At 37.7% G+C, this 12,651-nt stretch overlaps 1 protein-coding gene across 1 annotated transcript; it reads right to left on the reverse strand.

Moving 5' to 3' along the window:
• Positions 1–296: 296 nt before the first annotated feature.
• On the reverse strand, positions 297–12,414 carry LOC107104084 (transient receptor potential cation channel subfamily V member 1-like; the record flags this gene model as incomplete). Its single annotated transcript, XM_015404001.1, has 12 exons — positions 297–435; positions 605–930; positions 1,030–1,096; positions 1,171–1,336; positions 5,159–5,229; positions 5,320–5,415; positions 5,513–5,668; positions 9,645–9,821; positions 10,178–10,482; positions 10,573–10,710; positions 10,813–10,965; positions 12,201–12,414. Coding segments are annotated over 12 exons (1,998 nt in total), but the record flags the coding sequence as incomplete, so codon positions are not given.
• Between the last annotated feature and the right edge of the window lie 237 nt (positions 12,415–12,651).

Raw genomic sequence — 12,651 nt, forward strand, 5'->3', positions numbered from 1 at the left:
TAACTTATCAATTTCCATTCAAGAATTTAGTCTCTGTCAAAAGTCTCTGTCTTTGTAAAGGAATCATAAAAGGTTTAGTCTTAGACCACATATTAGGGCTGCAGATGCATTTTGAACATACTTGTATTATCACTAAATAAAGGAGAATTACTGTCATTCTTGGTTGACAAAGAATAAATTGATTAGTTTGGGGCCAATAAGAATCATCCTGTGGTAGGAGCTGATCTTCATGCCTCAGAAGGTCCAGTATGGAAGTGACCAAAACTAAACTACAGTACTTACCAGCCCAAATACATCCAGCAGCTCTTACCTGACAAAATTACGAGCCTTGTCCTGCTCGTTTTCGAAGGGCAACGTCTCTGTTGCTCCGGAGTACAGTTTACTTCTCAGGCACTGCGGCAAAGTGCGCTCCATGTCCAAAATTGTCGAAGCTCTCTGATAAAGGAAAAAATTGTTTTCGTAACTTCTTCAAACTAGAGAAGTGTTTTCTTTAACCCAATTTCCTATTATGTAAATATACATGTTTGAAATGGTTTCTTTTCGTTGCACCGGGTTGCACATACTCAGCATAAAGTTAATCTTGTCATTAGATAAATCTTCTCACCTGTAGGTTCCAAATAGTTTCGCTTTGCCCTGAGAGTCTTTCCACTGTGAAGCCCATCAGAGCGATGAGCATGTTGAGCATCAGGATGTAAGTGAGGACGATGTAGCTGATGAGCAGGATGTAGAAAACTGCCATGTATTCAACATTGTCGGCGAACTGCAGGTCTCCCATTCCGATCGTGAACTTGAACATTTCCAGTATGGTGAAGCGGATGTCATTATAACTCGGCTTGCTGCATTCGGTCGCATTGACAACTATGCTGCTTCCTAGTCCCAAGTTCTTATTTCTTTCATCTTCTGGTGAGTCTTTCATTAGGGCACAAACAGCTACAGATGGAAAAAAATAAACCATGTTTGATAGAAGCCATAACCTGCATGAAACACAGTCACTGTAAGTTTGCAAATATTTGTACTTAGTAGTATTACCAGCGGAAAATCCAAAAAGCAGGATCATGTAGACGCTTAAAAAGCGTAGAAGGTCACCCAGGATCATCTAAAAAGGAACAAAATGTCCACCAGATGTCTCACCAAACAACTCAGTTACTGTATCTCCTTCTGATTTCTTACCCTTTGCATCATGACATTGTAGATCCCCAGCTCCTTCGAACCTCTTGTGTAATACAAAACATTCATCCAGGCAAGAGCTAAAGACAGAACAAGGAGCCCGACGTATTCCCTCCTTCCGCAGAAGTACAAGATTACACAGACCAGAAGAAGGATTGCCTGAAGAAAACTGCAAACATGAAGATGTTTTATAGGTGTCTTTTAAGGTCTAATATTCATCAATATATGAAAGCGCTGCACCAAAGCTGATGAATAATAACAATGTTGGGAACATTGCTTATGATTCAAAGCTAGCAACTTCATTTTATGCTAAAAATGCCAAAGAATTTCATAACCTTCATGTTAACTGAACTTTAAATACAAATGGAAGTTTAAGTTTCAGAAAACATTGCATACAAATTTGATCATTTTTGGTGTATGTGAGTTGAATAATTATGTTATGTATTTTTGTATTATGTTTTTTATAATAAAAGAACAAAAAAAGTGAATTAGATGTTTTTGAATTTTTACACATTGACAGCCTTCACTGGTTATGAAAAGGGCATGAAGTAAAAGATGGTGCATTTAAGGCACCTTAAGAAAGATAAAATATACTAAACTATAGAATTTAACAGGGGTGACACAATTCCAGATTAAAACCGACAGAAGGACCATTTATTATCAGTATATGTTCAGTATAAAAAACGTAATTTTAAGTATAAATTCGATCATAAAATAATCACATACTACAATCGATTTTCCAATTTCTGTTCTTTTTGTTGGAAGCTGCTGTAGATAAAATTATTATCATGTACATCTGGTGAATATTAAGGGACTGGATTATGTTGAAATCAATCCCCCTTCTTTTATTATTTAATCTTCTCTTCTTTTTATTTAAATACAATTTAATCTGCTTATTTTCAGCATGAGAATAACTGTTGTTAGTAATCTGACCATAAAACAGTTAGAAAAAGCAAGCAGCATCAATATTTTATATCTTCGGATGCATTCAAACTGTTTTTACATGGGTAAAGACATAGATTTATTCCATAGATATATAGCTGAAAACTATTTTTGCTAAAAAGATTAATACATACACATGAGGAGTAATTCATACACTGTTTTAGTAATTTCTCTGTTAGAATTTTTAGAAAATCCAGAAGCCCATGCAACCTCACAAATGAGCAGAACCATGGTGACAGACAAGGTTTTATGGCTAAGAGGCAGTTTTGTTTTTGACAGCCAGCTTACATTTAGTCGTAGTCTTCAGGACGAAAACTATTATTAGTCTTACCCAGACTTTAGTCATATGTGATAATTTTAGTCGGTTTTAGTCGACTAAAATTCAAAAAGGTTTTAATCTAGTTTTAATCAGTTTTATATTGCAATTCATAAAAAGTTAACCTTTACAATTTTGAATAACACCAGATTCTTTACCAGACTTGCAGCTCTTCCCTAGATACTACAACTGTTGCTGTTGGACAGAAAACTGATTTCTAGAATGAAAATAAACTTTTTTATGACTTAATGCCCTGCTTTATGAAAACGTGTCACACAAAAGTTGTTAAAAAGGCAGATGTAGTTCAACGCTTGGCAGAGGACAATCAGCCACATATTGTTTATTAAGTAGCGAGGGCAAGTGAATCACCATTGTGGAGCGTAAAGCAAAGAGTCATGGCTAAATAAGCAAAGGAAAAGACGCATTCTGGAAGAGCAGAGTTTGTCAGAGTTGAGCACACAGTACCAGACCATTCAGGATTCATTTCACCCCCGCCGCTGCTGCCACGGTTTATCTGTGGTCCTGCAGAGTGTGCACTGCTGCACACCAGGTGGGCGGCATGACTAAACAGGACGCAGCAGCACGACTGATACTGCCTGGCCTGTCTATGGCTGCCATGGTGGTATAGTGGTGAGCATAGCTGACTTCCAAACAGTCAATTTGAGTTCTATTCCCAGCCATCGCATTATCTTATAGCTTGAGTAAGCCCAAAAGAAAAATCAGTCTTTATTAATTTCCAATTCTTAACTAAGTATTTACATTGTGATCTTGCCTGTTCATTGTTATGGTCAGTAAATATTGGGGAGTGGCAGCCTAGTGGATAGGGGTTCTGAGTTCAAGCCCCACTCCAACTGAATCCCCCTCTGGGTCTCTGAGCAAGACCCTTAACCCCACACTGCTCCCTAGGCGCCGCACAATGGCACCCCCCTGCTCCACGAGGAGATGGTTTAAATGCAAAGAGTGGATTTTGTTGCTTTTTATTTGTGACTGTGTAATGATAATAAAAGTTGAATTGTATTCTAACAGATAACAGCATAATGCTGATGAAGATTCTTAGTCATCCAGGTCAAAGTCATTCCGTAAAAGTTCAAAAAATCCACTGGACTTGGTTTCCAAAGTTTGAAGACGTTTTGCTACGTCTCCAGGAAGCTTTCTTTCGCATTTGAATTGAGAAAGCTTCCTGGAGAGAAGGCGAAACAGCCTCAAACTTTGGAAACCAAGTCCAGTGGATTTTTTGAACTTTTACAGAATAACAGCATAATGACAGACCTCCCACTAATGTTTTTATTTAGTCTCGTCTTGTTAACAATGCACACACCCATGACTCGTCAATGAAATAATTTAGTCATCTTTGATAAACACAACACTGCTAAGAGGTTAAGCGGTCATGGGCTTCTTCATGAGTTCAGAACCAGGAAGTACCCTGAAGACATTTTGTTGTCTGGTGCAATGGCCTACTTGGAAGAGGTAGTTTAGTTATGTTTAGTTATGATTTTGACTTTTATTATTTCTTTATCATATAATGGTGTACTTTTGTCTTTGTTTTACGTTTGTGATGCATGGGGGGATTTAGGAAAGACGTTAGATTAAATAAAAAAAAGCGCAACACAGGAGATATTGGTGTTCCAAAGTTGGACTGGAGTGGTTGACATTGCATACAGGTATTCTCAAAACATTTGAAAAACAATCCACTGGAGTTTCCTTTCCAGTCCAGGAAACTTTTTTAATTCAAAATTCATTTTTAATTTTTTCAATTCAGAATTCATTTTGAATTGAAAAAGCTTCCTGGGTGGGAAGGGAAAACATCTTCAAACTTGGAAACAAAGTCCAGTTGATTGTCTTTTAACTTTTTTGGAATTATTATGACCTGGATGACTGAGAATCTTCACCAGCAGGCACACGTACTTTATTAGTGAGGTGTTTTTAGACCACCTCAAAAGGGAACATTTTTAAAGATTAATTTCTTTTTATTTCATTTTCAGTTTTAAATAACTCTTATATATGTTAATTTCTGTATCTGTTAACTTTGTGTGTAAGTCAGCCAAATAGAAATTCTTATGTTAACATATAAGGACTATCAGAGAGGCTCTAGCATCACTGTAGTCTATATGGTAATGCTGTATGCTGTGTGAGAAGGGCCGGATGCTGACTGGGGGCTTTTGGAGAGGAAACCCCTGGCTAACCTTTGGATACATTGAAAAGCATGTAGACGCTCTCGGCCGCTCTGTTGGCTCCTCAGCTTAATGGTCAAAATAGAACCCAGTCTCTGTGTTTTTCAACAGCTGTTTTTTGACTGTGTTTTCAAAGCAGAATAATATAATAGTTTATGTGTTTAACCCCCCTGTTAAGGGGAGATCAGTAATAATATTTAAGAGTTTAATCTATGAAACTTTCAATGCAGTTCAAGTCAATACAGTAAGTATAAAAATAAAACTTGATAATTTTCTGATCAGACAGTGTTTTTAGCCTAATCAGATAGCTATGGTATATAAAATTAATAATCTCTGTATTTTTCCAGAGTTTACTGCACTATAACACTGATAGCACATTCCTTATCAACAACAGAAAATCATGTGAAGTGGCAAATATATATTTTTTACATCTTTTAATCAGAGGTCTTGTGCCACCCCAGATAGTTTGAAGAATGAGCCATAAAACATAAAACATATCCAAAAATCTCCCCCCTCTTTGACACTGTATGTGATGTTGAAATGAAGAAGTTATTATACTCACAACAGAATTTCACTGAATCCATCAGTAAATAGATTACTTAGATTTGGGGGGTTCTTCTTGAAAGTAGTTATCTAAAGATTTAAAAAAAAGGAGATGTCATTGCTGGTAATGCATACTGTTTTATATGATACAGTATGTTAGAAAACTTTCTATTTCCTTACATTTTTATAGAGAAACCACACAGCTCCAAGGACACTGATAATTTCACCCATACAGCGGAGGTGATCTTCTGGGGTGTTCTCCACTGCAAAGGGTGGCTGTAGGTGAACCAGAATATTAGCTTCATAGAAATGGCAAAAGAGTTTGTCACCTAAAATTCATCACTACATTACCAGCGTTAATTTTTTTGCGTACCTTTCCATCTTTTCTGTAGAAGGTCACAATGGTGAAGATGGCCAGATACATTAGATAAAATATGAACCTCACCAAGAAAAACCTGGAACCAAATCCATTCCATTTATCCTGAAGAAGGCTGTGTAGAGGTTCGATCTTTAGCATCTCTGGGCGATTCTGCAACAGAAGTTCAGTCAGATTTATGTTTAACCAAACAGCTGTCCCTCTTCAAGTGCTTTTGACTTCCAACGTGTAAGATTTGGGTTTTTACAATTAGACATTGAATATTAACACCAACAGGCATGACTCTGTATGATACAATAATCCACTCCTCTCTGAATGAGGGGAAGCTCAGTAGTGTCAATTAAATCCTGGGTTTTTCTATTAAATGTGTTCCAATATTCCTTTAGCGGATTTAAAAGATCTTAAGTTGCATACATTTTTTTTTTTTGTGTAACTTATTATAATATATTTCTTACCCAGTTTTTAATAACTATGTGGCAATCACCATGCCTTCTCTGCCTCAGTTACCTGTAGAATTTATTCACATGTTTGAAACTTGTTTTTCCTGATTGTGCTGAAAGTAACCTGCCATGGTTCATAGTTTAAGAACGCCGCACCTTTGTGAATCATCAAAACATCCCTGCCATGCCATTTGTGGTTTGAGTGATAGTGGGCGTTTGCTATATAAGTTGTCCTACTCCAGACTAGTGAAAGGAATATAAACAAAATGTCTGTTTGTAGATTTTGGGAGAGGTTTATCCATCCATCAGAGACACAAAGGGCTTTTTTAATGCATTGTTTTCCAACCATGAATAAACATTCTAAAACTGTAATCGTATTTTTAGTCTACACAATTTCTGATTTGTTTTCTTATCATGCAGGGTATAAAAATCCAACATACAAACAGGCTCAACTTGCTAATATTTGGTTGAACCAAATGACAATTTGTGTGGGACTCGGTGAATGACTAAATGTAGAGTAAAGCACTTTGCACTTTTCTGACTTGAGTTAAGCACTATCTAAGCACAGGCCACTAATATTTGTTTGAATAAGCATCTTGTAGATATTTTATTTCTGGCTGCAAAAAAACAGACTTAAGGAAATTTTGCCCTTGTAACCATAGCAGTAACCTAATGTTAGACTTTGTGGGGACGATTAAGATGTGAATGTAGTCTTTTTCCTTCATTAATTTCCTCCTCCCTCTAGTTCACCAGTGCTGCAGCAAAACATTCCCATGATGCTAGCATTACCCGTCTTTACAAAAGATGTTTTTACTTACTCTGTGTCACCTTTTAATAATCATTTAAATGGCATTCTCTAAAAAAACATGGTTGCTCTGTTACCTTTTGTTTGCAGAACTGATCTGTGGTTGTGAAGAAGTCGCAACTTCCTAGAATATTACTTTACTTCTTCTTTAAAATTGTCTGCTAATAACTGTTTGCATGACATGGATGGGTATTTATTTGTCAGTCCTATATAAACTACCTTGTAGTTTTGTCTTTTCTTTGTCTTTTTAAATTCTGTCTGCTCACACAACTTTAGGGTTCCTCTATCCCAGTCCTTGAGATCCAGTGTCTGGCATCCCTCAGGTGTGTTACTGCTCTAACACATCTGAGTTAGATAATTAGTTAATTAGCAAAACTTAGGAGAACTTGACTGCATACTAGGAAGCCAGCCATTTTATTACGGTGTGTGGAAACAGAAACACATCTAAACAGGATGCTGCACAACCTAAAGTGATCTATATTTGGAGAACTGCTTTTTTAAGCAGCAAAGACACCATCTTTTTAAGAATATTCCAACTCAGATGGAAATAAAAAATCCATCCATCATTCCACCTGGATTGTTAGAGTCATTTGCTTATTATGAGTTTTGTGTTTGGCTGGAGATTGTCGTAGTATAACCTAATTGGAATGAGTTTCCAGGACCAAATTGTAGAAGCTTGGAAGATTAAACTGCATGCATACACCTCTGTTCAGTAATGGCTTTTCTCATTTAGCAAAGATGGCTTCCATCACCTCTCTCTCCCACCATCTGTCCTCTCTGTCTTTCTGTTCTAAAGCGTGTGTTCTTTGTTCTTAAAGTACAAGTATCCAGCTGGATCTTGCCCAAAGCTACTGGCTCTCTTGTACTGTGCCACGCAGTTTTGAGATTGTTGTTTGGTTTCTCAAATGTATGAATCCGAACAGTCTTCATCGCAGTTGACTGGATAAACAAAGCTGCTCAGCTTAGGTGCTCTGTCTCTGGGATGAAGCAGTTTTTGTTTGAGTGTGTTGTTCAGTCTGAAACTCACCGGTATGTGATAAGCATATGTTTAGAGGGATTTCTCTGCCTTTTTCTTTTAATTTCTCCTCTGCAATTGAGATTTTTAATCCGATAACCCAGAGTTCTGATAACAGGAAGGTGAGGATTGTGGAAGTGCTACAGTAAGGGTCCCTAGTTCCAAATAGGAACATCAGGAGGTCCCTACACTATATGAACCATTGATAGGAAGCATCCTTCCTCCATCGTTCATGTCAGCACTATTCAGACAGCACATATAGCAATGCAGTTCTGCTAATCCTTAACAATTACAGTTAGCTTTGAAGGCCAGGGTGTCAGAATTGCAGGCCAAGTTCCATTCTGTGAAAGTACTGCAGATAACTAAGGCCCCTTAGCTAGTGTTGAGCCAACATGGGTAACTCCCTTTAGCAGTTCTTCACAGGGCCCTCTCAACACACCAGTTGACTTAGAGGTGGTATAGATTTAGATCCCTGCCCTTGGATTACTACCAACCAATTTGCATTTCTGATAGGCTGTCCCTGCTCACCATCCCATCTGCTCTGAAGGTAACTCTGCTATTTGGCAGCTCAATACAAGAAACATGTGATTAGAGTAATCAGCAACCATAGAGAAATGCTTAAGGGCCGTGAATGGACAACATCAAATCCTACCAAAACAAATGGGTAAGGCTATGTGTAAATATAATAAGACTGTCATCACAGGAGATCAAAATTAGTTTTACTTGATATGAAATTATGCCAAAACAATGTTGAGTTTCATTGTTTTTTGAACATCTTTATAATTTGACAAGGGACCATATATGTAGCCACATGTGGTCTTTCAAACACTAGTTTTATGGTGGTATCCTGACAATTTTGTGGTCTGTACTGATAACTTGAGGAAATTTTGTTTAAAACCTGGTCCGATCAACAGAGACTTCACTTATCCTACTTTGTATATAGCAGCTCTTCTCCATCGAAACCTGGTAGGATTTATTCGTTTTCCAAGCGCCAGACCATAGTTTAACACACCTCTCTGCAGGTTTTCTGCTGTTACCAACCCATTAACAGATTCAGACCGTGTCTCACTCACTGTCAAAATCGGTGAGACACTAAAACTAATTTAACATGAGAAAATCATATAAAAACCTGTTACACACTTGAATGAACAGCTTCAAATAATTTAATTTAATTCAAAGGACATCAGATACCCCCTATAAAATACTTTGTTAATTAATGATTTAACTCAGTACAATGACATTCATTGATGCACGAGGAGAACTTCTCGTTATTTCAATTATTTAATGAGTCACCTGTTCTTAAACAATTGGAAAGGAGGAATTAAAGATCAATTTTTAGGTATAGATTACGTGTGACAAACACCAGATTTCAGCATTGGGACAGCCGATACCGCACCGTGACGTGGATGCCTCCAGTAAAGCTCATTCAAATAAAAATGACTCTTAATTAAAAACACTTATAATTTATATACAAACTGTCAGCACTGAACGGTAACACAATGTGCACTAAAGTGAGTTCAGTGGGATGAATAAGGATAGGGAGACATTGTGAAATCTGCTAAGCCTGAGCCTCCTATAAATTCCAGAGTAGTTGGTTTGCTGTGTCACACCAACGATTTTCTTAACATATTTGCTAACAACCACTTTAACCTTCACTGACTGGTGAATGATGGATGGATGAATCAAGTTATCTACTGCAGAATATATAATGGCAGCTCATAACTTCCACAGGATTATAATATTTATCCATTTACGTCCTTGATAGTCAAAGTTCTTGACACAAAAAAATCAATTCAGTGACTAACTTCATTAATAGGAAATAAGAAAACCAATTAACAAAACAGATGAAAGTAAATATGACATACTGACCGGAACATCTTTCCCATAGATGATAATCTCCAGCACAGAGTTGTCTTCATTGGTGTCAATGAAAGTTGTGTCATAAAGAGAAGAGTGAACGGGTCCATAGACCCATTCAATGAACTTTCTGGATAGTCGCCATGTCTCCTTGTCCGTAAATTCTCTGTTCAATATGTGCCTGAAAAGCTGGCCAAAGCAATATGAAAAAGGAGTTTAATACACTTGCACTAACATTGCAAAAATTAAAAGGTACTTATGTCAAACACAACAATATTTACCCCCTTTTCCACTGGTGCTGACTCAAAATGGTTCATTCCATGGCTCTACTTACTTTTTAGGTTTATACTTTAATATTATTAACAAAAAACATTAGTACTTTGGAGTTTAGGTCAACCTTGCGATTTATTCTCCTATCCACATTTTGAGGGTACAAAGTTATTTCGGTAAAATTAACAAAAAAGTAGAAAAGAGCCAATTTGAGTAAAGCTTAATTGAATAAGCCTAATGGAAAAAGGAAAACATGCGGCAGAAAAAAGACTCACCCCGATCTTGCCGAGTTTGGCAGCTAACTTCAGCGGGGTCAGACCGTTATTGTTCTCAATCGATTCCAGCTGTACGTTGCTGTCTTTGTTGAGCTTGTAGTGCTGAACAAGGATTTTGTCATACATACTTGCAACAATTTCTGTGTTTTCTGGTGTGTTGTCTGCTATCACCACCAGAGTGTGCAAAACTGTGTTCCCTTGGGTGTCTTTGTCAGTAGGATCGGCTTTCCTATAAGGGTTCTCCATGAGAAATGAAACTATTTCTGGCTGATTGGTGCAGGCAGCCAGGGACAGAGGCAGCTCACCTGTTGGAAAACAAAGTCTTACTATTAGATAGAGAACTGGACCAAAAACTTGAAGTAGCTCATGATAAACCTCTGAGGAAAATTACCCACCAAAATAGAAGCCGAGCTTTAAGTTACGCTGGAAAAATGTCCCACTGGCCTTTGCTTGGACATCAGCCCCTTTCTCCACCAGCAGCTTTACGTAGTCAAACGCCCTTCTTTCAATGGCGACATGTAAGGCCGTCTGACCTGTAGATGGAGATTTGAAAAAACAGCTTTTAATGTAATAGAAGCCAACTGTCTACTGTTAAAATATAAAGTATATAAAGTAATGTATAAACGTTTTCTGACCTTTATAACAGTCATCAGTGTAAGCTGCATTGATAAAACTGTATAGGTCTTCGGTCTTCTCTGCTATGTCAATCAATACTTCAATGGTGTCGTTTTTGCCATCTTTCAGTTTCAGCAAAGCTTTTATGAGAGCTGTTTTCCCATTAGATTCATCTGAAAGAAAAATGAAACAAATCTTATCTGTTAGATAACACAACATGATATTCTCCTATGGATCATCCATATGCTCACTCCGGCAAACTTCAGGCAGCCAGGATATGAACAGGCTTCATCAGTGGTGCACACCTGTATCTGCAAGATTTAATCCCTCTCAGTGTGGTTTGTTACTGATGGTAGCTTTTGTTACTTTGTTCGCAACTGTCCGCAACTCATTCCCTCCTTGAAGTTCTGAGATTTTGACCCATGGGATAAATCTTGCATGGGGCCCCAGATGGAGAGAAATTATCAATAGTTTTGTATGACTTCTGCTTTCTTACATTTGCTTCCACGGATCATTTATTCCTCCAACCTGCTCACCTATTCTAGATTCACTCTCCCCAGCCTCTTCCTAGTATAACATTTTCTTCCTGGTGTTCTTCGAAAGCTCTTTGGTCTTGGCCATGCTAAGTTTGGATTTTCACTGTTTGAGGTAATGGACAAGTATCTTTTATTGAGCAATAAAGCTTGATATTAATTTAGCACATGCTGAAATTGACATAATTATTGGGGTAGGAGGATGCGGGTTTGCCACCTTAGTTTTGCAACCCTCCCTTCTCCCGCACGATTTCTATGACTCTTCCACAGGGCATGAAACCCTGCTCCCCATGGTGTTTGAGGAGAGAACCTGCAAATCACAGGAATTTGCTATATGTCCAACTCAACAACTTCCGTAACTTCAGCCAGCTCCTTTGTTTTCTGTCTTTTATAATGCCAAAACTGGTTATTGAGGTGTGTATCACCTCAGTAGCCATGATGAGAATGGCCAGACACAGCTGGATTAATCAGGTGGGGTGCATTTAGTATATCTTATTTGTACAACAACAGTTATTGAGTTCAAACATGTGACATTAATTCAGATAATGAATAATGGAGGACAGAGGAGCTTCTCAAAGTAACAAGTCTGTGAAGGACAGAAATTATGTTGTGTTCATTCTTGGGTGACAGATACTTATTTTCCACCATATTTACAAATAAATTCTTTAAAAATATTTCAGTGGGATTTCCTGGATTTCCCCCCCTCGTTTAGCTTCTCATAATGTACCTGTGATGAAAATTTACAGACCCCTCTCATATTTCTAAGTAGGAGACCTCTGACAATCAGTGATTGACCAACTTTATTTCCCACTGTAAACTGCAAATAAATCATTTTAGTAAGAATGGCACAATGCAGTTGCTTCCCGTCGTCTTACCTATAAAATCTGAGCTAAGTCGCTCCTTACTGTCTTGCAGGTATTCAAGCAGGCCGTTAAGTTGTGCAGCATCCCCCTCAGATGCTGCTCTGAAAACGTCGTACCTGGTAAACACCGTATTGTCGGTGTTATCAGGAAAACGAACTGGCAGACTGAAGTGTGAAGATGAAACATATAGGTGATGAAAACAGGGTCCTATATACACTTCACTTATAAATCATGACAGAAGGATATTTAGCGTTTTAAGAGAGCCAGCTAAAAGTCTGACAAATGCAAACATTCAATGATCTAACTTTGGTTTACATTAAATATAACAGCATTAGCTACACCTGATATATACATGCGAGCTATGACAAAAACCTAGAAACAACATTTATTTGTTGGTAGAGCTACTTAACTGTAAGATATTGTCCATTGGCGCTGAGTCAGCATAAAGCAAAGGATAGCTCCC

The sequence above is a fragment of the Cyprinodon variegatus genome, unplaced genomic scaffold, assembly GCF_000732505.1.
Source record: "Cyprinodon variegatus isolate N-32 unplaced genomic scaffold, C_variegatus-1.0 Scaffold1610, whole genome shotgun sequence".
NCBI lineage: Eukaryota > Metazoa > Chordata > Actinopteri > Cyprinodontiformes > Cyprinodontidae > Cyprinodon > Cyprinodon variegatus.